General features: G+C 61.0%; 4 protein-coding genes across 15 annotated transcripts in view; 2 read left to right on the forward strand and 2 right to left on the reverse strand.

Annotated features, from left to right (window-relative positions):
- UNKL (unk like zinc finger) overlaps window positions 1-2895 on the forward strand; it is a 34848-nt gene extending 31953 nt beyond the window's left edge. For all 10 annotated transcript variants that reach the window (XM_037005629.2, XM_037005631.2, XM_073214407.1 and 7 more), the window contains one exon: window positions 357-2895. In XM_037005629.2, the coding sequence (XP_036861524.1) occupies window positions 357-512 (156 nt within the window). In that variant the 3' untranslated portion in view covers window positions 513-2895. The remainder of the gene's footprint in view (window positions 1-356) is intronic.
- GNPTG (N-acetylglucosamine-1-phosphate transferase subunit gamma) lies at window positions 2741-12123 on the reverse strand. 2 transcript variants are annotated; one of them, XM_073214411.1, is made up of 11 exons: window positions 11976-12123; window positions 11577-11634; window positions 11435-11502; window positions 4278-4332; window positions 4126-4209; window positions 3956-4049; window positions 3765-3879; window positions 3608-3690; window positions 3400-3531; window positions 3232-3313; window positions 2741-3143 (listed from the first exon to the last, which is right to left on the reverse strand). In XM_073214411.1, the coding sequence occupies exons 1-11, from the start codon at window positions 12121-12123 to the stop codon at window positions 3046-3048; spliced, it is 1017 nt and encodes a 338-aa protein (XP_073070512.1). In that variant the 3' UTR covers window positions 2741-3045. The 2 variants fall into 2 exon arrangements, with proteins under 2 accessions (XP_073070512.1, XP_073070511.1); XM_073214410.1 differs by having other exon boundaries at window positions 2741-3146.
- Window positions 12080-14513, forward strand: TSR3 (TSR3 ribosome maturation factor). Its single transcript, XM_073214412.1, has 6 exons — window positions 12080-12233; window positions 12324-12543; window positions 12917-13110; window positions 13520-13693; window positions 13826-13889; window positions 14169-14513. The coding sequence occupies exons 1-6, from the start codon at window positions 12122-12124 to the stop codon at window positions 14329-14331; spliced, it is 927 nt and encodes a 308-aa protein (XP_073070513.1). The 5' UTR covers window positions 12080-12121; the 3' UTR covers window positions 14332-14513.
- Window positions 14329-23832, reverse strand: BAIAP3 (BAI1 associated protein 3). 2 transcript variants are annotated; one of them, XM_073214401.1, is made up of 33 exons: window positions 23603-23832; window positions 23236-23323; window positions 23066-23146; window positions 22675-22782; window positions 22312-22371; window positions 22105-22171; window positions 21811-22006; window positions 21442-21486; window positions 21243-21320; window positions 21032-21134; window positions 20620-20727; window positions 20405-20500; window positions 20185-20288; window positions 19930-20050; window positions 19469-19593; window positions 19303-19393; window positions 19088-19144; window positions 18902-18999; window positions 18748-18799; window positions 18528-18658; window positions 18171-18294; window positions 17941-18084; window positions 17753-17833; window positions 17458-17649; window positions 17314-17382; window positions 17153-17232; window positions 16976-17084; window positions 16562-16633; window positions 16378-16458; window positions 16182-16302; window positions 15986-16109; window positions 15709-15914; window positions 14329-15628 (listed from the first exon to the last, which is right to left on the reverse strand). In XM_073214401.1, exons 1-33 carry the CDS (start codon window positions 23830-23832, stop codon window positions 15525-15527), a joined length of 3546 nt encoding a protein of 1181 aa, XP_073070502.1. In that variant the 3' UTR covers window positions 14329-15524. The 2 variants fall into 2 exon arrangements, with proteins under 2 accessions (XP_073070502.1, XP_036861717.2); XM_037005822.2 differs by having other exon boundaries at window positions 17741-17833.

Below are 23832 nucleotides of genomic sequence, written 5' to 3' on the forward strand. Positions count from 1 at the left end.
GCCCCCCCGCAAGCCCCCTGTGGCCTGCACAGGTGGGGCCCCGTCCACGCCTTGCCCTGCCCCTGGCTGCCCCTCCCCGTGTGGGTGCGTTGGCTCAGCCTCTGGAGCCCAGCCTCCAGGTTTGTGGGGTGAAGCATCTCGCACCCCCATCTTTTTCCCTGGGTGGCCGCTGACTCTGGGGTCTGCCGTAGCCCCGACCCTGCTGCCTGCAGTGGCGGCAGTCACCCCAGATTTCTCGTGGAGTCTGCGCATGGCCGCCTGTGAGCTGGGCAGGCCCTCGGCTTTGTTTTGCTGGCAGCCTGCCGGCCGTGGAGTGTAGGGAGGCACCAGACATACCAGTCACGTCTCGCCTGCAGGTGATCTTCCAGATGCGCTCGAAGCAGTGCGAGGTGTGCCGGGAGCGGGCCCACGGCGCCGTCCTGCGGCCCTGCCAGCACCGCGCCCTCTGTGAGCCATGCGCGGCCAGTGCGCCCGGATGCCCCTACTGCGATGGCCAGCCCATCCCGTGGTGATGGCGCCTTGCCCGTGTTCCACAGACGCGGTGACATCGCCGCTCAGCTCCTGGTGCCGCCGACCTCGGGGCCCTGGCCCTGGGCAGCTGCTGGGACCGGAGGCCTGCGTGTCCTGCCGTGGCTGCTCGGGGTTCCTCCGGTAGACCCGGCGGGACCCTGCCCCGCCCCACTGGCTCCGCTCACAGCGGTCTGGGCGGGCGGGCGTGGGAGCACGCGGGGGCTGCGCATCCTGGCACTACTTGGACAGATCCTGGGAATTTGGGTCCAGCAAAGCACTTTGTAAACCGAGGAACTTAAATGGGCGTCTTAAGTTGCTATAAGCTGCTTTCTAGGTTCATGTTTTTTTTAATATGCGATAATATGAAGCTTTATATGTGTACTGTGAACTTAAAATATTACCTATCAGTTTGTTAACTCATAGTATGGTAATTACATTAGGTTGCATATCCTGAAATGTTACTTCTGAAATGAGCATTTATCTAGTTAGTGAGAGAGACCTAGGATTTTTATAGTTTTCAAATTAAGTGCAAATAGTATTTATAGCAGGGAGTGATTCTTGAAAGATACGTCCGTTTAAATGCTTTTAACTTTGTGGGAAGAACGCTTCCCAAGCACGCGGCGCGCGTCCACCGGCCTGTCCGCCGCCGCGGGGCGGGGCGAGCGGGGCGGGGCGGGGCGAGCGGGGCGGAGCTCGCCGTTGGGCCCGCCCGCTTCTCTAAGCGCCTGCGCCTGCGGAGGAGCCACGGAAGCGGGGCGTTCGGCTCGCTCTTCCCCCTTCGAACTCTTGAGACAATTCGCTGGTGGAAGGTGAGCAGACAGGGTCCGGCGGCGGCGGACGCTCCCTCAGCCGTGCCCTGGCCGTGGCTGCCGGGCAGTGGTGCCCTCCCCCTTCTGGGCGGGCCGGCGGGACCCCGCCAGTGGGCGAGGCGGGCCGGGCGGTGGCGCCCTCGCAGCGCACGCTGCGCGCGGCCTGTGCACGTGGCTGTCGGCAGCTTTCATGTGGCCGCGAGGCTGAGCGCGCCTGGCCGCGTGCGGGGCTGGGCCGTGTTCGCCGCAGGCCCCTCAGGTCCAGCCTGGCGTCAAGGCCGCCGCAGAAATGCTGAAAACGGGTCTGATTCTAGCCAGGCCGTGAATCTTCTCCGGTCTTGTTGGGTCGTTTTTCCCGGCAGGCAATCCGGGAAGCAGAAGGTGCCCATAGTTTACCCAGCAACTCACTGCAGAGCAGCCCAGGTTGCAGTGAGGAAATCTCTCCAGGGCCGCTGGGGGCGGGAAGTGACCCCTGACCCGTCCCTACCGCCTGTGGCTCTGCCAAAGACTTCTAATAGCGTTTTTAAAAGTGCGAAGTGACTAGGTAAGAATTTTTATCAGTGACCAAATATTTACTATAGGAAGAGGTTCAAAACATTTTTTAATGTAAGACAAACTGATAGAAAAGTTGTGTCATTGTAAAGGTGGATCTATGACATTCTGCTAGTCCGCTACTAAAGGTAACTATTGACGGTTTTAGTGACTGTTTTTAACGATAGTGATTTATTAGCTCTTAGAAATTACGTATATTTTGTGCTACTGTTATCACTGTTTAAAATTATTTTTATTAATATTTATGTACTTGTTTCCCATTTCAGGCCTTTGGTCTTTTTGGGAATCAGGACAGTGTTTATTATTGATGCCTAGACATTTTCAAATTACAATTACGAACAATTAAGCTTTAGGTCTATTTATAAGCTACTCTGTGAGTCGTGTGCTGGCTGGGAGTCTGCAGGCACACATCCCCGGGCTTGCACTCCTAGGACAGGCATGGTGGGAAGACCACAGCAGCACCCAGTGGTCCTCCTGGAGTGCCGAGCTGCTTGGGGGGCCTCGTCTCCCTGCCTCTCAATGGCGGCCCTGGTCTCCCGAGGGAGCCGGCCCTGCAGGCCCAGGTGGCTGAGCTGGGGGCAGGCTTGGCCTCTCAGGCCTCACGTCCAGTCGTGGGTGCCAGTCGGGAGGCCGGGGGTGGCAGCTGGAGCTGCAGGTACTTGCTGGGTGAGGTGGTGTCCTCGCTGCCTCTTGCCCCCCAGCCCCTTGTGTCAGTATCATTGCCAGCACTGTACCATCACTGCACTTGTGGGCCTGGGGTCAGCAGATCTCAGCTTCATGTAGATCGATTTATGGAAGTCCAAATCTGTGTGTGCTGAGTGTTCAGATGAGATATTACTGGAATGGAATATTCTTAACCCAGAAGGTAGTAGTATTTATAATGCATAATCATTTATTTGTAGTGAATTGTTTAAAGTTAACACTTGTTTAAATCTTTTTACACTATAGCATTTATGCAACAGTTTACAGAATTCATGGAATTATTTTTATCCATATGGGAATTAATTAAAACTCTGAATCTTTATTTTGTCTGTGTCTTTGAGCACCAGTTTGAGTCGGGCTGGCTGGTAGGCACGTGGGCAGTGTGGCCTCTGCCCGCGGTGTGTCCACCTGGCCTTCTTGCCCTGCCGCGGCCCCAGCCAGCAGCCTGCTCTGCTCTCCAGCCTACCCCCGCTCACAGGAGGGGTCCTTGCAGTCCTGGGTCACCTCGCAGCTGCTCTGCTGTCCTGTCTGTGGGGGCCTTGGTGCCCAAATGCTCAGAGGTGGAAGTTTCTACTAAAAGACCAGATGGCAGAGGTCAGGACAGGGCTTGGTCCACAGGCCAGGGCACACTTGGCCCCTTCACCCAGGCAGGACTCACCTGCAGGCTTTGTGTGCGGGATGCCATGCTGGGTCAGCACGTTCCTCAGCCTCCTGACCTCTTCTAACAGTGATTTGTGTGCCTAGAACAGGACAGACCCACAGGTGGGGCTGGCCGCCCAGTGGTGCCAGGTGGTATGGGGGCACCACCAGCACCCCCACTCCGTACCCTGCTGCAGTCCTCCAGGTTCTCAAACACCAGGCCTGCAGTGCCTGCTTCCTGCTGTGCAGATTCGCTCTCTTCTGAACTCTTCAGGTAGCCAGCATCTTCAAGAAGCGCCCTGAGCAACTTGGCATAGCCCTGAAGGTCGGGGAGAGGGACACCCAGCTCCCGGCTGCACTGCCAGGCCAAGGGGGTGCCCGCCCCAGCACCTCACCTGGGAAGTGATCAGCTCATCGGCCAGGTCCTGTTCCACCCGGTCCCACCTCTGCTGCAGGGCTGCGGGCAGGGCTGGGTACACTAGGAACCCGGCAGAAAGCAGACTCAGCTGAGCCCTTCTGCCCCCAACCCCCATCCCCCTGCCCCGCCCCTACCTAACAAGGCATGGGGGTGACAGACAAGGGGCGTCTCAAACGTCAGCGCGTAGACACAGGTGCTTGGCTCAGACACGTGGGCCAGTCGGTTGCTTTTTCCACAGGTGAGTTCCACCTGGGGAGACCCTTGGTGGGTGGGGGGTAGGGGGGAGCCAGCCCCTCCCCCCCAGGCTCCTTTCATGCAGCCCCACCTTGCTCTGCCGGCTCTGGGAGCGGCAGGAGTCGCCGTCTCTCATCCACATGCCCGTGAAGGTGCCGTTGGTGATTTCCCACTCGTGCCAGATGCTGGGGAGCAGCAGCACAGCATGAGGCTGGGGATGGGGGCTGCCTGGGGACGCAGCAGCCCACCTGCCTGACTCACCCAAGGATCCCGCTGTAGGCGTTCCAGCGGAAGGTCTGCTCGTGCTGCGTCACGTTGTGGAAGGGACACAGCTCGTACTTGTACCTGGGGGCACAGCCGCCATCACAGGGGTCCCGGTCCCTGCCCGCCGCCCGGACCCGCCCCTCACTCACATGGACTCCACCAGGCTGAAGCACTTTCCAGAAAGTATGGAGAGGTGGGCGGGCCCTGGAGGAGAAGAGCGCCACAGCTGAGTCCCGTGCAAAGAGCAGGCGCAGCAACGTAGACTGTGGCCCCTGCCTTGGCTCTGAGGCCTGGCGTCCCAGCCCGGCTGGGGGCTGCCTGACTCAGATCACAAAAGCGGCAGGGGGCTAGAGACTCGCAAGAGGTGATGGGTGGGCACATGGCAGACCCTGCAGCCCTGAGGCCTGGGAAGTGGCATCCGGAGCAGCCTGGTACCCAGCTTCCAGGGAAGGACCAGCCTGCTCCCTCGGCTGAGTATGCCTGGCTCACTGGTGGAGGCTTCATCTGCAAAGACGGGAGGAGGTGTCTGTTTCCAGAGGAAAACCCCACACCACCATGCCAGGAGAAGCCCAGACACTGCACTTAAACAGGCTTTTAACCAGCTACTTACATGTGCTCCAGGCACTAAAGGGTACCAGGAAACTGAAAGATGGGAAAGAGAAAAATTATAGAAACGAACCAGAGAGAGATCCCAGAGCTGAAAAACAACTGAGGTGAAACAGCCGCAGGAAGGGTCCGACAGATGGAGCAGGAGGGAACACCGGGCACAGCCTGCCCGGCACCTGGGAGTCCTGGGAGTGGGGCAGTGGGGGCAGGGGGCTGGTCAGTGGGAAGGACTGTCCAAACCTCCCCAACTCGATAAAACAGACCCAAGAAGCTCACTGGACTCCGACTGTGATGCATGGAAAGAGACCCACACTGAGACAAAGGAGAGGAACACCAGAGACCAAGCACGAAGTGCCTCCTCGATGGCAAGAGTGCCTTGAGGTCGTCATCCAGTTTCAGTGCAGAAATGCAGGAGGCCAGAAAGCGGTGGAATGAAAGAAAAATGCCCCTGTCAACCAAGGATCCCATACCCAGGAAAACTACCTCCTAAAATGAGGATGAAATCAGGATGCTCCCACGTGAACTGAAGCTGAGGGAGCTCCATCAATCGTCCTGCCCTGCAAGAATGCCCAAGGGGGTCCCATGAGGTGCATGAGGGTTATAAAGGTCTCCAGGAAAGGTATTAACACAGGCAAGTCAAAAAGTCAGTGTTGGGACTCTGATTTGTAACGTACAGAATTTAAAAACCAGATGTATGAAAAAATGTAAGTTGATGTTGGTGGGTACACAATATTTGGAGGGGTGTAGAAGGCAGTAACAAATACAGACTGTACGTATGTGACTGACATTAAGTTGGTACAAATTCAAAGTAGACTTTCAATACCTCTAGGATGCTGTGTGAGCCCCATGGTAGAATTTGTTACTTTCTACCAGGTAGAAAGAGAAATGAGAAGGAAATCAAAACATGTCACCTAGAAAATCAGCAAGAAATAGTGGGGGAAGGAGACAGACAGTGACCAGACACACTCGCCATTTCATTTCCTGCAAGTAGTTCCTCACAGATCATTACTCTAAATGTAAATGGATTAAACTCTCCACCCAAAAGGCAGAGATGGGCCAAGTGGGTTAAAAAAAAAATGTGATCCAATTGTGCTGCCTATCAGAGACTCACTTGAGCTCCAAAGACAAGCAGATTGAAAGTGAAAGGATGGAGAAGATATTCCATGCAAGTAACAGCTACACATGGGGCAGCTATGCTGATTATGAGACAGACATTATATGGGTCAATGCATCTTTGGATTGATAATTATAAACATGGACACCAAACATGGGACTGTGAATACAGATGAAGCAAATACTGACAAAGAAGGGAGAAACAGTCCTACAATGCGTGGAGGTCCCGGGAGCCCCCTGCTAAGGAAATGGAGGGCTCGCACGGACACCACAGGCCAACGGGACCTACCAGCTGTGTACAGAACACCCCACCCAACAGCAGGACATGCGTGTTTCCCAAGCGCACACACAACATTCTGCAGGAAAGACCATGTGTTAGGCCACAAACGAATTCTTCGTAAACTTAAGACTAAATTGTGCTTACCACAAAGGAAACCAGAAATCAGTAGCAGAAGCAAAAGTGGGAAATTCATAAATATGGATATTAACACAATCTTAAATAGCCATTGGATTGAATAAATCACAAAGCAAATTAGAAAATGAGACAAAAATGAAAAAAGTTACAAAAACTTGGGGGATACAGTGAAAGCAATGCCAAGAGGGAACTTTATAACAAACTGTAAAGACATCCAAAAATAAGACCTCAAGTCAATAATCTTTGAAAACTTTAAGGCACTAGAAAAAGAAAAGCAAACTAAGTCCAAAGCAGAAGGAAGAAAAGATTAGAGAGAAATCAGTAAACCAAAGGAGGTTCTTTAAAGAAATCAACAGAATCAACACATTTTCACTAGACTAAGAAGAAAAGCTCCAATACTAAAACCGAAGGAAGGGCATCACTACCAGTTTTACAGAAATTTTACAGGACAATATTCCGTACAAACATCAATGCAAAAATCTTCAACAAAATACTAGCAAACTGAAGTCAACACATTCAAAGTGTTCCAGAGCATGACCGAGTGAGATTCACTCCTGGAATGCAAGGATGGTTCAAAATACAGAAACCAATCACTGTAACACACCTCACTCTCAGAGTAAAGAGGGAGGAAAAAACCATGCGATCCACCCCAGCTGAACACAAAGGCACCTGACGACGTGCAAGACCCTTTCGTGACAGAAGCTGTGCAGGCGAGAAACAGAAGGACAGTCCATCAGCGCGAGGAAGGCCGTGCCGCGGGGAAAGACTGCGGGCTCTCCCTGAGCTGGGGGTTGGGGCAGAAGACCGTCCTTCCCGCCCCACTGCCGGGGCCACGGGGCAGCGCTAGGCAGACGAAAAGGCATCTGGATCGGAAAGGACGAGGCAAAACCACATCATCATGTTTCCAGATGACACGAAAACCCTGAAGAGTCCCCAAAACCTGCTGGTGCTAAAAAGCAAGTTCAGCAAAGTCTCAGGATATGAAACTGACAGAAACAAGTTGTTTCTAGACACGAACAATGAACAGCCCTTTTTCTTCTAACAACTAAAATTTAAGAAAATAATTTACAGTAGCATCAAAAAGAAAAAAATTGGGGAATAGATGTAACCACAGAGGCAAAACACTCATGCACTGAAAATGGCCAGATGGCGCTGGCAGAGATCAAAGGCACGAAGGAATGGAGATGCGCCACCGTCATGGAGAGGGGGGTTCCATATCAAGATGTCAGCACTGCCCAAAGTGGCCTGCTGGTTCCACGCCGCCTGTATTGAGATTCCAGTGACTTCTTTTGGGGGCAGAAATAGAAAAAACCCATCCTAAAATTAAAATCGACTCTCAAGGGTCCCCAAAGCCAAAACTATCTTGAAACAAAGTTGAAGGACTCACCATTGCTGACTTCAAACTTGCTGTACAACTACAGTAATGAAAACTGGCACAGGGGTAAAGATATCAGACCACATGGCATAAAGCAGACCAACAAAATACAGAGGATGTATACACAGCATGGTCACTGGGGGTACTGATACCACCTATGTTTCCAAGTCGCCGAGAGATACATAGCAAAGCAGGCCGGTGTGACCCTGGCAATCATGGGAGCGGGACCCAGGGACGGTGCGCCAGCTATACACTCTGTTCGCGGGTGTAAAGTGAACATGCTGAAGCAAGAGACAGAATTCAGCACACAAATAGAAAAAAGAACCAAGAGAAATTCTAGAAATGAAGGAAAAAAGGTCAGAAACAATTTGCACTTTAAATGCAGCAATATATAAAATGTACGTACTCATCACGGCAAGTAAGGTTTATTCTAAGAATATGAGGTTGGCTCAACATTCAAAAACCAGTGCTACCCATGTTAACAGCCCTATGATCATCTCAATAGGTGCAGAAAAGCATTTAACAGAATCCGACATCCATGCATGGTAAAAACTCAGCAGCCAGGAATGGGGCGCCTTCCTCTAGGGCCAAGCACAGGGCTGCACACGGCCTGTGAGGCCCTGCGGACGGGCAGCCTGCTCTCGCCGCTGCTCTCCAGCAGAACACAAGGCCAGGCTAGTGCCACAGGCGAGAAAAGTAAGGCAAAGACACACGGAGCGGGAAAAAAAAGAACTGTATTATTCTGGCTAACTGAGGACGCAAGGTCAAGTGCTACAGGAATGCAATGGACAAAATCCAGAACGCGGGACACAAGGGACCCAGTTTCTTCACTACATACGTTGCGAGGAAGCAGATTCAGAGACAAAGTACACAGGATTCATGTCAGCAGCACGCAGCATGCAGCCCTGAGATCCCGACTAGGACTAACTGGCTGCTAAGGATGTGCGAGGCCGTTAGGGGCACGGGGGGGGTGGGGTGGGGGGGGGGCGCGCTTTCAGCGGCTTGGGAGGAGTTACTGCTTGTTAAACAGTACGACGAGATACTGTGGCTGTGCCTCGGGAGATACACACGGAAATATACACATGGAGTATGCTGGGAGCAGTCGGTTTCCAGTGAGCGGGGGTGGCCGGGAAAAGGTAGGATAAGGGGCTGAGGCTGGCAGAGCATGCCTGGGGCCTCCCATGGCCTTCTGTCCACCTAAACATGCTTAAAATAAGCATGTTTTTCACAGTTAGGGAAAAACCACATGGGAAAATATGTATAGCATGCACGATACCTGAGCACAAGCAGAAACATGGGCCAAACTGTGAATCTGACGGCCGACAAGGACGGGACGGCCTGGCTGCTGCGCACCCAGTGCTCGGACACCCATGTCTGCCCGACTCTACATGGGCTGCAAGCCTCACACAGCCATTCATGGAAAGCGTGACGCTGTGATGACCCTGGGACTATTGCAGGTGAGTTACAGAAAAAAACAGTAAATGTATTTATGTATTTAAGGAACCCAGCTTTTAGTGTTAGAGAAAAAGACAGGAGTGGAAAATACATGAAAAGTCCCTGCAATTTGACATTTCAGTAGGGAACTTACAAACGTGGGCTCCATCTACTTCACTGTAAGCACACATGTGCATGTGTAACTACAGACTTACCAGAAGTCACAAAACTCTCAGGTCTGTGTGCCGTCAGCCAGCCTCCCCCAGTGCTTTATGGGGCATCAGGACACAATACAACTGACTAGACTACAGACGGCTTGGCAATAACTAGCTATATGCAACACGGAGGGGCCCCCAACATGCCACATGGGCTGGACGCTGTGGGACCCTCTTCAGCTGAAGGCCAAGCACACATACCTGCAGTCACGGAAACCAGAAAGTCATGGGAAGGAGGACTTGTACCAGGGAACCTTCTGGGTGATGGAGGTGTTCTTTCTTGTTTTGAATGACAATTACACGGATGTGCCCAATTGTCAAACTCCATCAAACTGAATGTGTCCCTTACACCTCAATAAAAATGCAGTTTAAATCTGAGCCACAATGATATTCAAAAGGAAGAGAGAGAAAAGGAGGAAAGGGGAAGGCTCTCCTTTACCAGAGATCATGCTGCTAAGTGCAGAAGGTGTGAGGGGAGCAGGGAGTCAGCCCTCCCCAGCCCCTCGGGCCAGGCGAGAGGCTGCTGGGACAGCAGACAGCACGGGGCACAGGGAGACCCTTGCCGCACTGAGCCGTGGTCAGGTGTAGCCCTCGAACATGATACTACAGAAATCCACTGCTTCCCTATGAAGCATCTGCGCCTAAACTGCTTCACCTGACTACAGTCAGGCTTCTGGGGCTACCTGCCTATTCATGGAATGTACTGGGGAAAGCAGAGCAAGGTCAACAATGTATCCAGGCGGCCAGGCTTTCTGTAAGACAGCCTCCTAAAGTCAACACCAAGCCAGGCGGGTGGACAGATCTATGCCTAACTAGCCAGATGCACGTGTGACCCTTGCCTGCTGCTGGCAGGGCCGGGGCTGGTGGGACAGCTAAAGAAGGCATTCCTGGGACAATGTGGACCGGGACTGGTCATACCATAGAATTAAGGCCGATTCGGGGGTGGAAGATCCCCACTGAATATTTAGGGATAGCCTGTCATGATGTCTGTGACCAACTTTCAAATGGTTCAGGAAAATGGAAGTTCACTTTTTTCAAAATGAAACCAGAGGACGGCAGCGCCACGGCAAAGTTAACTGCTTTCCAGAGGCAGAACGTACTCTGGTGCTCACGCCCCACCTCTCCGCCTTTCTACTCAGCGCTCTTTGTAATGAGCTGGAGCAGACTCGTGCAGAGCAGAGGCCCCGTGTGCCCCTCCTCTCGGATCTCACCCTACCCCCCGCCAGCCCCTCTGGCCCAGCACCCTTGCTCAAGGCCTCTATCTGGCCACTCCTTGCACTGGACCCCTCTGCCCTCAGATAGCCACACCCCTTACTCCCTTTCCCCGCCCAGCGTTTGACCGACATGTCACTTCTATCTGTCCCTGACCACCACTTGGAACCCCAGCTCCCAGAGCCACCCCACATGCTCCTCGGCCTCGCGGGCCTACAGAGCGTTTTCCGCCCTCGAGCTTTTCTCCAGCTTCCTGTTGATCGGCTACACCCCGCCCCCTGCCCCGTCAGGCTGTCGACTCCATGAGGACAGGCGCTGTGTGTTCGCTTCTACACCCCCGGCTCAGACCCTAACACACCGTAGCATTCAATTTTAAAAAATTGTTTCTTTTTTGTTTCTTACATTTATACCCGTTTAACGACCCTGCCTTAGGAGACCGCTTACGGTGGCGTAGACGGTCCTCAGGAGGGATGGCCCACAGCGCGGTTTCTAGTGGCCAAAGAGCTAAACGAATGCTCGATGGCGAAGGGCGTCCTCCGCAGCGGGTGGGAAGGAAGCCCTACGTCCACCACCGCGCAAACCGCCGGCGCACACGACGACCGCCGGCGGCAAAGGGGCAAACCGGCGGAGCGGCACTTTTCGTATTGAAGGAAAAGTCACCGAAACATCATTACACGGTCTCAACGTGGATACTAAGGCACACAAAGCACAGACCACGGCGGGACAGGCGCCGAGCTGTTCGCAGGTCCCTTGTAGAGAAGAAAATAAAGGGCCACGTCCAGGGCCGACTGCCTAGCTCGGGGGCTCTGCCCTCGGATGGCCCGTGCGCGCCTGTCGAGCGCCCAAGGCCGCCCTTCTCTCCGCGGCCCCTCTGGGCAGCACCCGATCCGGAACCCAGACCCGCTTCCCGCAGCCCTGCCGCCCCACGTCACTCACCGGACACTGGGGAAGGCCCCCTCTTGGGCTGGAGGCGACTGGTCTGGGGCAGGAACGGGTTGTTGAGCCTGCGGTAAGCAGAGCGTCAGGGGGGCCCGGGCCCAGGCCGCCCCGCCGCGGCCCGCCCCGCGAGGACGCTCACCCGAACGCGTTGGGCTCCTCCACCACCTTCATCCTGGCGGCACCTGCAGGCGCGGGCCCTGCGGGGAACGGGCTGTGAGGGTCCCGTTGGGCGGGGCGCGGGGATCTCGGGGTCCCGTTGGGCAGGGCCGGGGGGTCTCCGGTTCCGTTGGGCGGGGGGGGGCGCGGGGGTCTCGGGGTCCCGTTGGGCAGGGCCGGGGGGTCTCGGGGCCTGTTGGGCGGGGGCGCGGGGGTCTCGGGGTCCCGTTGGGCAGGGCCGGGAGGTCTCCGGTTCCGTTGGGCGGGGACGCGGGGGTCTCAGGGGCTCGGCCGGCGGGGGCGCGGGGGTCTCGGGGCCCGTTGGGCGGGGGCGCGGGGGTCTCGGGCCCGGCGGGCGGGGGCGCGGGACCCCAGCACTCACAGCTCGCCGCCAGCCCGAGCAGCAGCAAGGGCACCAGCGCGGCCGCCATCCCTCCGCCGGGCGCGCGGTCACGTGGGCGCCGCCTGCTCACGTGACCGCCGTGCCGAAAGCGGCGCAGGCGCCTCTCGGCGACTGGGGTCCCCGCCATGGACCGCAGGAGGGCTGCTCGCCGGCCGCGGGCTGAAGGCGGCCGCGCTCGGCGCCCGGCGGGCCGCTCCCTGGAGGCCTTTGCCGAGGAGGTGGGCGCCGCGCTGCGCGGTGAGTGGGGCGCGGCCGGGGGCGGGCCGGGGGCCGGGGCGGGGCTGGCGGCAGCGCCTGGGGCCCGACGCCCTTCTCCGCCCGCTGCAGCGTCCGAGGAGCCCGAGGCGGCGGAGGATGAGGGCGGCCCGGGCCCGACGCGCCTGCCCTGCGCGCTGGCCATGTGGGAGCTGGGCCACTGCGACCCCCGGCGCTGCACCGGCCGCAAGCTGGCCCGCCTGGGGCTGGTTCGCCGCCTGCGCCTGGGCCACAGGTTCGGCGGCCTCGTGCTGAGCCCCGTGGGCTCCCAGTACGTGTCCCCCGCAGACAGGTAGGTGCGGAAGCCCGGGCGTGATGCCTTCCTGGACACTGTCACCTTAATGAGCGCCCGGCACTGGCACGTGCTTCCTTTCAGGGCTCACTTGTATGCACCTGTTCCTCGCGTTTGCTCTGCTGCCCAGCGCCGAGTCTGGGATGTAGCAGGCCTCGGTAAATGTTTGTTGAGTGAATAAACGAGCCTGCTGCAGGAACTCCCTCCCCCTAAGCTGCCTCGAAAGCCTGGCCTGTGAGGGCCTTTGGTGGGTGTTGAGGAGCAGGGGGCTGTCCTTGTATCTCTAGTGAGGCCCGTCCCCAGGGACACACCTGTCTTGGGGCCATCACCACGGTGCTGGCCCCCAGACCCTCGCCCTCGCTGCTCCTGGCAGACAGCTGGTGGCGCAGTTTGGGGTTGCTGTCATTGACTGCTCCTGGGCCAGACTGGAGGAGACACCATTTGGGAAAATGCGGGGGGGCCACTTGCGGCTGCTCCCACACCTGGTGGCTGCCAACCCTGTGAACTACGGCCGGCCCTGCAAACTGTCCTGCGTGGAAGCTTTTGCTGCCACCTTCTGCATCCTGGGTGAGTATCCAGGTCTGGTGGCGTGGAGGTCTGCAGTGCTCCCAGCCATATTTTCTGTGGGCAAATCCCAGGAGGAAATGAAGGTGTGGGGAGAGATCGGGTTGGACAGGTCAGGGTTCCCATGCCAACTCCCGCGGGCCTGAGGGGCCCTGTGAATTGCTAGCCCACAGGCTCCTGTGTGGCCTCCTGTTAACACAGCACCGTTGGCCCGAATGCCCTCCATCACCCCTCACAAACCATCCTGGGATGCCCCGGGGGAGGGACTGGGCAGGCTGCGGGGCTTTGTAGACTGTAAGATGGCATCTGGCAGGAACTCAGTTCCTGGGACAGCGTGGAGCAGGGTGGAGGGACACGCTCGCAGTGGAAGGAGGATTGTCCACTCTTGGGTCTCCTTTTTGTGCACCCTCAGGCTTCTCAGACCTTGCTGTCCTTTTGCTGCGCAAGTTCAAGTGGGGCAAGGGCTTCCTAGACCTGAACCGCCAACTCCTGGACAAGTATGCGGCCTGCAGTGGCCCAGAGGGGGTGCTGCAGGCCGAGAGGGAGTTCCTGGCTGGAGCCGCGGAGGCCCCCGAGGAGGACATTGGTGAGGCCTGGCTCGGACAAAGCACCCCCAGTGGAGGCCAGCCTGCCCCCTTTGGAGCAGCTCAGGGCTGGGGGCTCAGGTCTGCTGCAGGCTCACCCACGGGTCACTTTCTTCTTTGTTCCCTTCATTCAGATCCATTTGATGTGGATTCAGGGAGAGAGTTTGCAAACCCCAATAGGCCTGTGGCTGGCACCTGGTAGGTTCTGGGCATTCCCAGTTTTGGACAGCTCAGACCCAGGCCTCTGGCCTCAGCCGCTCATGCTACAGGGGAGGGTCTGGGTGAGGTGGTGCCCTACACAAGGGCACGATGGTTTTCTGACTGGAAGAGGGAGCACGGGCATCGCACTGGACAGGTTTTGGTTTCATGAGTACAGGAACAGAGTGGGCCCCAGCTTGGGGCTTCGCAGCTGAGAGCTAGGGAGGGTACCCTCAGACTGGCCAGAGTCACCTTAGTGAACACGGTACCCCCTTCCAGGCTGCCCACAGACAGCGGGGACAGCGAGGATGACTCTGAGGAGCGCGGGCCTGAGGCCAAGGACAGAGGTGGTGGCCCCGAAGAGGAGGCTCTGGGGCAAGGAGCTGTGGCCGGGGCCCCCCCAGAGGCCTGGACAGGAATCGAGAAACGGCAGAGAGACTGAAGACTGCAGGCACGTGTATTTTCCGGGACGGAGCAATGAGGAGATCCAGAGGCGGCAGAGGACTTGGGGGACAGACGGGCCTGGCGGCCTGAGTCCGTGCGGCTGGGAGCAGGGGTCAGCCCTGCAGGGGTCTCTCCGGGCCTTGCCTTGGACCTGTCCCAACAAGCTGCAGGCCACTGAGACCCCCGCGTGAGCCTGTTTCTTTGCACTTGGCCTGGAGGCTTAGAGGGACTCTCGGTCTCTAGTGAGGCGCACCCTGCATGAAGGGTCCAGGCCGTGGGGTGGCAGGCAGTGGGTAGGTCTCGCATGGTGTGTGGACACATAGGAGAAGCCAGCCAATTGGCACTGACCCACCAGCCTCAGAGTTGCCCCAGGGGTCACGCCCTGAGCCTGTGAGCCAGTGAGGACAAGACCGGGAGGTCTTAGCCGACCTGTCTGCATGCCCTCAGCGGGTAGAGGGTCTTGGAGGCAGAGGGGACTCCACCCATGCTCCCACATCCTGGGGCCCTGGACTCCCTCCGAGACGTGGCTTGTTCATACTCAAACGCCAGCCTTCCTGCCTCCGCCTAGTGAGGCCTTGTCCACCCCACCCCACCAGAGAGGCAGAGGATAGAGCTCCCCCTCAGGTGGGGCTCTGCTGCAGGGCTGGTGATGTCTTTGGAAGGACAGTTCCCTGGGCGGGCGGTGGGGTGTTGCTGCAGGACGTTGAGAAGCACCCTGGTCTCTACCCACTGGTGCTTCGCCTCCAGTCCCAACTGATGAACCTAACGTCCCCTGCAGGGCAAGGCCACCCCACCAAGAACCCTCTAGGACCAGTGCCTGCCCGCCTACCTGCCCTGGGGCTCTGGCATCTGAGGGAGCAGACAGGAGCTCACTGGGGACCAGGCCTGCTCTGCACGGGGGGGGGGGGGGGGGGGGGGGGGGGGGGGGGGGGGGGGGGGGGTGCGCAGCTGCAGGCCAGGCCATGCTGAGTCTGCTGCCCAGATCAGTGTGGGGGTTGCTTGCTGGGCACGGGGTTCACAGCACACACCACAGGGGTACACCCAGGGCAGATGGCACCCAGGGGTCCAGCCACAGCATGCATGCCACACAAGGGAGGGGGCACCATGGGCCCCCGCTGCACAGAGCTGACCACAGGCAGGTGGAGGAAGTGTGGGGACTTGGGGAGGGCCTGGGGCTGGCGGCCCGGGGACTCAGGGGTCTGCCTCCATGCACTTCTCCAGCTCCTTAAGTCTCTTGACAAACTCCTGCGCGTCCTTGTTGGCGCGGCCCTCCAGCATCCTCAGCGCTGACCTCACTGTGGGTGGGTGGGAGGGTGGGGCTGCAGCAGGCAGCGCCAGCCTGCAGACCCACCGCCCCAGGCCGGCCCTCACTCACCCTGGGCTCGGGGCCGGCGCAGGTGTAGGGTGATGGGCTGCCTGGCCCTCGTGCTCCCTCCCACCTGGGGCCGTGCAATGCCGCCAATGCTGCCCAGGCTGAGAGCCGCTTCCCCCGCGAAGTCGTTGGAGGACAGCCAGTCGTGGTCCATGACGGTGAACAGCACGCAGGCGCTGCGGTGGCGGCACACCTCGGCCGGCACGGAGCTGCAGCAGAGAGCGGTCACCCGCAGCCCTGCCCCTCTCTTGGGGCCGGCCGGGGCGGGTGCGACACTCACAAGTAGAAGAGCTCGTCATACAGGGGGTGCAGCGTCCGGCTCTTGACCTGGGTCCTCTGGCTGCGGACCAGCGGGAAGAGGTGTGGCGGGCCCAGCTCCACGATCACAAAGGGGTCACTCAGGCCTGGGGACACTGCCGTGAGTGGACGGCCGGCCCCCTGCGGCCCAAGCCCTACCCCGCGCTGCGCCCGCTCACCGTTGGTGTCCAGGGGAAGCAGGTCGGCAGCATGCAGCACCTCCACCACCAGCCGCTGCTCCGCAGCCTCGTAATAGCAACGCACGCTCAGGCGGCCGAAGCGGTTCTGCTCCAGAGGGCGCTAAGGGGAGGCAGGGCGTGGGTGGGGCTGGATGGGGCGCTGCGGGCGGGGCGCGCCGGCGCCGGAGCCCCGTACCTGCTTCAGCTTGTCCAGGTAGTACTGCTCGATGCACTCGCGCGTGGAGCACCTGTGCAGGCGCAGCTCCTCCTGCAGCCTCTGCGGGGGCGGGGGTCGCTGTGCGTGGGCTGCTGCGGGCCGCAGCCACGCGCAGCCTGTGCCGGCCTCCCTTCCCTCCCTGAGGCCCCCGGCCAGGCCTCACCTTGTAGCTTCCGTCGCACAGGCTCTCCAGGGGCAAGCCCTGGCCCTCGGCGTGGAACACACTGACCAAGGCCTGGGGCAAGGCAAGAGGGGCAGCAGTCGGGCACGGCGTGTGCTGGGCACAACGGGCCAAGACGGGGCCCTGAGCAGCACAGGGGCAGAGCTGCCTCGCTTCTGGGACACCTCCAGAGCCCCCAGGCAGCCTGGGAGCGTGGGTGCCTGACGCTAGCTGGTGGCCCAGGGCTGCTGCAGGTGGGTGTGCGGGAGGGGGAGGGGATGCTGCCTCGGGAGAAGCTGCTCCACCCACAGGCCAGGAAGCAGTGAGGCAAAGGGCGGGTCAGCAGCCTCATCTCCCAGGGCAGCGCGGACAGGGCCTGGAACTGGGCAGGCAGGGGGCCCCTCCTCGCAACCCTACCTCCAGCGTGAAGTGGAAGCGGCTGTAGAAGTCGGCAGAGACATCGAAGTTTGCACCCAGCGCCTGTAGGATGGCCTGCAGGAGCAGCTCCCAGAGGGCCTCCAGTACCCTGCAGGGACACCTGGCATCTGTGCCTGCACCCCAGGCCCGGCCCTGCTCCCCCACCCAGGACCCCACCTGCTCAGGTTCTCCTTCACCAGCGAGGTGCTCAGCAGTGCCAGCTTCTCGTCCAGGTACTTCATGAGCGGGGCCGCAGCCTGCAGGCGGGGTGCTCAGGGCTGGCTGCGTCGGACCCTCGCCCACTCCCCGCCATGCCAAGCCCAGCACCGGCCCCTCACCTCCTCGCTTTGGATGGAGTCAGGAGACAGGCCGATGTGCTGCACGCACTTCCTGACGTCACCTGCCATCTGAGGGGTACAGCGCTCAGCCTTGTGTGGGCTGGGGCACCCAGGCGCCCTGCCCTGCATCCCCACTCCGCCCACCTTTGAGGTCAGGTGCGCTGTCACAGTGTGAGCCTCCTGCTGCAGGTCCTCGTCCAGGGCTTGCGTGCAGCTGAGCAGGGGGCGCGGGAGCACCCCCTCGGACCCTGCTGCCCCCTCCGGCCATGCCAGACCCCGCAGTGCCTGCCCAGCAGCCTTGCGCAGAAGCTCCACATTGTTGAGGACCACACAGAGCTGGGAGATGTGCCGGCCACGGGTGGTTGGGGCCCCAGGGTGACCCCACTCGGCCTTCCACCCCTGCCCACCTGCTGGCCAGCCCGCTCACCGGTTCACTCACTGCCTCGCCTGTGGCCCCGGGCTGAGTGTCCACCTTCTTCCGCAGCAGCTGGGTGTAGAAGAGGGCTGCCTCACACAGGTCCTAGGCAGGAGACAGGGCCTCAGGAGCTGTAGGATGTGCCCTGGCACTGCTGCCCTCTGGCCCCAGCTCCTCCTGGGCTGTGCTCCCCACCCCCACAGTGGACGCACCTGGCTGAGCTGGGTGCCCAGCCCCTGGGCCTGGGTGGGGTCTGGCCAGGCCAGGCGGGCCCACAGCTCCTGGATGTGACCGAAGCAGAGGCTTGCAGTGGCTGCAGAGCTGCTGTGCTTGGAGGACACATCCATGGACTCCAGCTAGGAAGGCAGGAGGGGAGGTGGGGAGCTGCAGGAGAGGGGGGCCCAGATGAGCCCAGCACCCTCATGCCCAGGTGCTCACTCACCGTGTCCACGTCCACAGCGCCTTGAAGCCTCCACTTGGTTTGGTCCCGAAGCACCTGCAGCCACAGCTTCACAGCGGGCAGAAATGGGGCGTGGATGCCAGCCAGTGCGAGGGAGCGGCCGTCCCTGGGGCAGGAGGCCAGTCAGTACCCACCCAAATCAAGACACCTTGAGCCAGCCCGTCCTAGGGTCCTGGCGTAAGGGAGCACTGGGGCTTCTGTCCCAGAGCCCTCCTGGAGGAGGCTGGAGTACAGGTGGGACAGCATAGACATGGGGCGGAACAAGTGGGAGGAAGGAGACAGACGGGAGCGATGGGGCGGGAGACAGGTAGAGAAGGCACGGGTGGGCAAGGCACCCACCAGCCCGGGGTGCTGCTCCAGAGACGCTGGATGTCTGCCAGGGTCAGGTAGAGCTCAAAGAGCCCTGAGGCCACCTCGAGGGTCATTTTGGGGCTCAGCTCCTCTATCAGCACCCATGCTTCCTCAGTCACCTGCCCAGAAGGGGGGAGTCTGGCCCCAGGCAACAGGGAAACGCAGACCCCTTCCCAGCCAAGGCATCTCTGCCCACCCCTCTCCTCACCAGGCGCTCCAGCTGCCGGAAGGTGAGAGTGAAGAAGTCGATCTTGACGATGCTGCAAAGGACACACCTCAGAGGCCTGCTCACCATGGCCGTGCATGCCGGCTACAGCAATGGGGCGCCGGGTGCAGAGGAAGCGGGCAGGGCCAGGGCTCACCTGTGGAAGAGGCTGGCGTAGATGCCGTAGCAGGACTGCAGGTCCTCATAGACGTCGTCGGCCAGCTTGACCATCCCGGTAAGGCGCTGCGGCCCTGGCTGCAAGGAGGCCCCATTCGCACTGACCTTCTGGCCTGCGCCCACCTGCCCCCCACTCTCCTGGGGCCATGCCCTCCCTTAGCCGAACCTGCTCACGTGGCGTCTTGGTGGTCAGGAGCCTGTCGTACCATTCGCGGTTGCCTCTCTGCAAAGGACGCAGTGGAGCCAGAAGATGGGTGGGGCCGAGGGAGGATGGGGAAGGGGGTGTGGTACTGCAGGGTGGGACACGGGCTGGTGGCGTGGTCGGACCAGGAGTGACGTGGCCTGAACAGTCGGCCTGCCCCGGCCACCAGACACACACACCTTCAGGGCTGCAGCGATGTCCATGTTCAGCCCTGTCTCGAAGGGGCGGACCTCGAAGGAAGGCTGGAAGAGCTGCAGCTTGCCGAGACACCTGCGCAAGGGGCGCCGTGATGAGGGGCCGCCCCGCCTGTGCCCTGCCCCACCCCTCGTGCAGGGCTGCACCCACTTGAGCAGGAGCTCCAGGCGGCTCACAGCCTTGCTGTTGGTGGCAGGGAAGTAGTCTCGTAGCCCGCGCAGCAGCTGCAGCCCGAACTCGGAGAAAACGGAGAAGCTTTCTGCCAGGCCCTCCACCTGCGGGACAGGGTCCTTCAGAGCTGACCTCTCGGTGCCGCGCTGCGGGCCAGCCAGGCCTCGCCCCATGGGCCTCGGTCGCTGGCCCTGGCGGCAGGGCAGCCTCGAGGCCTCAGCACCGCCGGCCGTCGCTGCGGCAGGCCCGCAAGGCCATGCCCTCTGCTGCTGGCGGGGCTGACGCACAGCCCACCTGCACGCCCGGCACCTTCCCCAGGCGCGTGCCCCTTCGTTCTCCACCCGTTGTGCCACAGGTCTGGCCGCTCACTGTGTGCCCCGCCCACCAGGCACGCGGCACACCCTGAAGAAGCGCGTTTCCAGCCCGCGCGCGGGTACCACCTGCTCCTGGGGCAGCGAGGCCGCCTCGTCCCAGTGGGCGTGCACGTCCTCCAGCAGCCCCAGCAGGTAGCCGTAGTCGAGCGTGCGGGTCTGGTGGTGGCGGCTGCTCACCTGCCAGTGCCTGTGGGACGGCCCGGGGTCAGGGTCCCCCGGAGGGGCCGGCGTCCCTGCCTGCCCACAGCCACCCCATTCCTGTGCCCCGCCCCCTCCCGGCCCCCCGAAGCACCGCCCCTTCCCAGGGCCCCGCCCACTCACAGCACCGCCAGCTGCAGCGCAGACAGGTCGCTCTGGGCACCGTGCAGGCAGAGCACCGTGGCCGCTGGGCCGCTGAACTCGCCGCGCCAGGCGCTCGAGCTGGGCTGCGGGAAGGGGCCAGGGCGGCTGGAGGCAGGAGACCCGGCCCCGAGGCCCAGCCTGCCCAGCCGCCCCTCCGCAGGCCGTTCCCCGGCCCCCGCGGGGCCCCGCGTGCCGCTACCTCCCGGGCTTGGTGCTCGAACTGCAGCAGACGGCTGAGCAGCAGCAGGTATGACGGGAAGCCGGACCGTCCGCGCTGGCCCATGCACGTGTCCCTCTGGAACGCAGGGCCTGCCGGTCACCGGCCCGCCCCAGCCCAGGGCTGTGGTACAGAGCGGGCGCGCAGGGCTGGGAGCGCGGGCTGGGGTGCGGGGCCGGGCCCCCTCAGCTCCCCACCTGGGTGGTGATCAGTTTGAGGATCAACCGGCAGTCTCCCTGCACACGGGAGGCGCTGGAGCGCCGTTCCAGCTTGAACCAGCGGTCCTCGCCGGCCACGGGGACCTCCTAGGGGAAGCGGGTTCCGTCGGGTGGGTCCTCCTCCCTCCGCCTCCCGCGGACCGCGGGACAGGGGAGAACACTGGCCCTGCTCCCCACTGGACACGGGCAACAGCGGGGTGAGCGCTCGGGTGCCCGGGCACGAGACGCGCTGGGAGGCTGTCCCCTCCCCATTCCCGCAGTGCAGTGCCTCCCCCCAGCCCCAGAGGATGGGAGACTCTGGGGGTCACAGGACGCGGCCACCTGCAGTATGCCAGGAGGGTGGGGTGCCACAGGCAGGTGCTCCACGAGCGAGGCCCTGGCACCCACTCACCCGGATGGGTATGTTGAGGCACCCGAGGAAGTCATCAGTGTGGTCCTCTGTGGGCCCTGCCGTCCCATTTGTGCGAGCTGACTTGACGATCTGTTTGAAGTACCTGGGCACAGCAGGGCATTCACTGTGCTCCCTCTAACCACCACCCACGGGCCCAGTGGCTGAGCTGCAGGTTCGGTGTCAGGGGACACAAGGGTCCCACCTGGCATACCTGCCCATGCCCTTCAGGCCGATGACTTCATTCAGCTTCCTGCATGCTTCCACCACGGACACGTCGTCATCGTGGTCCCTGGGGGCGGGGCGAGGGGCTCCTGGCTTGTCTGGAGCCCAGCCGGGCCCTGAGTGCCCCCCCACAGCCCCCAGATCAGGGGCACCCACACCCCCTGCTCTGCGGGCACAGTGGCCTATACCAGATGTCCAGGTGCAGCTGGTCCATGCTGACATCCTCGATCTCACTTTAAGGAGAGAAGAGATGCCCTTGAGGGCCCGGGGCGGTCCCTGCCCAGGGCCAGAGCACAGGTTCAAGCAGCGGAGGCCCGTGAGCTCTGCTTTTCCAGACAGGCTGCCTGGGTTTGACTGTGCGGCCACTCTGAGCCTCAGTCTCCTCTCCTGGGAAGTGGGCGTATGACCAGCCCCCCTGGTTCCCTGGGGCAGTCACCGAGACCAGGCCCTGTGAGCAGTCCCCCTCCCGTCACAGCTGCCCACATGCAGCCCCAGGAACGGCCCTGGCCCCGGCCCCTGCCTGACCACCCTGCCACCCAGCTGGGTGGGGGCCTTACAAGATGAAGTGTTCCTTCCAGATGGGGTTCAGGGTGCTGCTCTTGACCTCTGTGACCTGGATGCACTTGGCGGGCAGCAGGCCACTGCGCTTGCTGCCCCTGCGGAAGCTGAAGCGCTGCTCCTTGTGCGGGCCTGGCTTCCGCGGGGAACCCGAGGCCGGCAGGATGCCCAGCATGCAGTATGGGTCACTGAAGCCTGGGACACAGTGGGCGCCTCAGCCCGACTGCAGCCTCCTGCCCCTCCGTGGCCACCAGGCCCTGGTGTGGCCCAGGTCCAAGCCAGTCCCCACTCACCATTGGGGTCTTTGGCCAGCAGGTTCTTGGCACGCATGACGGAGACTTTCAGGGCGTACCTGGGGGCCTGTGGACAGAGGCGTGCTGAGGGGCCTCTGGGGGCTCAGTGCGCACATGACAGGGCCCTCCTGTGGCCCCTCCAACCCCGAGTCCCTGAACACAGGTGCTGCGGCTGGTCAGCATCTGCCCACATGGGCAGCAGCTCACCTTGGCCTTCTTCACGCGCTCTATGGCCTTAGCGTGCTCCTCACGGCTAGTGCCAAACACCTGCAGAGGACAGGCAGCTGTGAGGACCCAGGGACCCCCAGAGTGGGGCTCCTAGGATCTCATGGGCAAGGGGAGCACACAGGCAAGGTGGAGAGGGGTGTCCATCCTTCCATCCTGTGGTCACCCATCTACTCTTCGTCTTTCTACCTGCTGCACGTGTCTGTCCATCATGCCATCTCTGGGCATGCCTGTCAGCCTAGGCATGTGTGTGCACGGAGCCAATCTGTGTGTGTGGTCTGAGCCGGGGAGGCCAGCAGGCAGGGGCGGGGGTGGGCAGTGGTCCCAGAGCTGGGCGGGGCTCACCAGCTGAAGGTAGCCCAGCAGGGCCTCCTGGTCATCCACCTGGTCAGGGCCCAGGGTTCCTGCACGGTGAAGCACCGTGTACAAAGCTTCCTCGTACAGCATCTCCTCCTGCAGGTGGGGGAGGGCCTCAGGTTCCTCGGGCCACCCCGCATGCCAGCCCCAGCTCCGGCAGCAGCTCCGGCAGGCAGAGCCCCATCCCTGCCTCAGGGCCTTGGCACCTGCTGGGCCTTCCACTGGCGGCCCGTGCTGACCTCTGCCCCCTACCAGCCTCCCTTGGAGGCCTGGCCCACGCATCCTTGCCACCTTTGCGATCCCCCTGTCCCCAGACCCCGGGTCTGACACAGTAGGTGCTCGCAGCCCTTTCCTGGGGCTGGACCTCCATCCTCCTCACCTCCTCCTGCGTCACAGCTCTCAAGCCACGGCTGGGATCCACAGGCTCGGCAGGGGCTGGGGAGTCGCTGCGCAGGAGGACCTGTGAGGGGCACTGGGTGAGGGCCCTGCAGCTGGGTGGAAGGGAGGGGAAGCCTGGCATGGCGCCACCATGCTGGGCAGCGTTCTCACCTCCGGGCATGGTAGGCCCTGTCTGCCCTCCCCCTTCTTCAGGATGAGGCGCATCTGGGCAAAGAACTCCACACCATCCCTAGGTTTCCTGCAGGAAAGGCCAGATTGGGGTCAGCCGACCCCCCCAAGCTCACAGCTCACAGCCACCACCCGGGACCAACCACCAGCCCACAAGACCCAAGGGGATCCATCTGATGGTCTCCACACATCTGGGGGCACATCGTGGCGTCCACAGCACACCCCACAGCCCGGGCTTCAAGGCTTCCTAGGCTTCTGGGGCGTTGCCGAGGCAGCTGGTGTGTGAGGTCCAGGGAGGGGAGGGACGCCTGGTGCACGTGGCCGTGTGAGTCAGCCATGGGGCACCCACCGGGCCCCCTCAGCAGGCTCCTTGGGGTCGGCTCCACCGCTCCCCGGCTCCTCCTCGGCTCTCCGGCGGAAGGGTGGGCACACGTGCACCTGTCTGAGCACGCTGCTCTTGATGTCCATCAAGGCTGACATGGTGGGCGACCTACAGTGGACAGCACAGCCACAGCCTCCAGTCATCCACCCGTCCAGCAACACTGCCATGCTCCCCCGATTACCTCGCAAGGTACGCAT

The sequence above is a fragment of the Manis javanica genome, chromosome 10 (assembly GCF_040802235.1).
Source record: "Manis javanica isolate MJ-LG chromosome 10, MJ_LKY, whole genome shotgun sequence".
Classification (NCBI taxonomy): domain Eukaryota; kingdom Metazoa; phylum Chordata; class Mammalia; order Pholidota; family Manidae; genus Manis; species Manis javanica.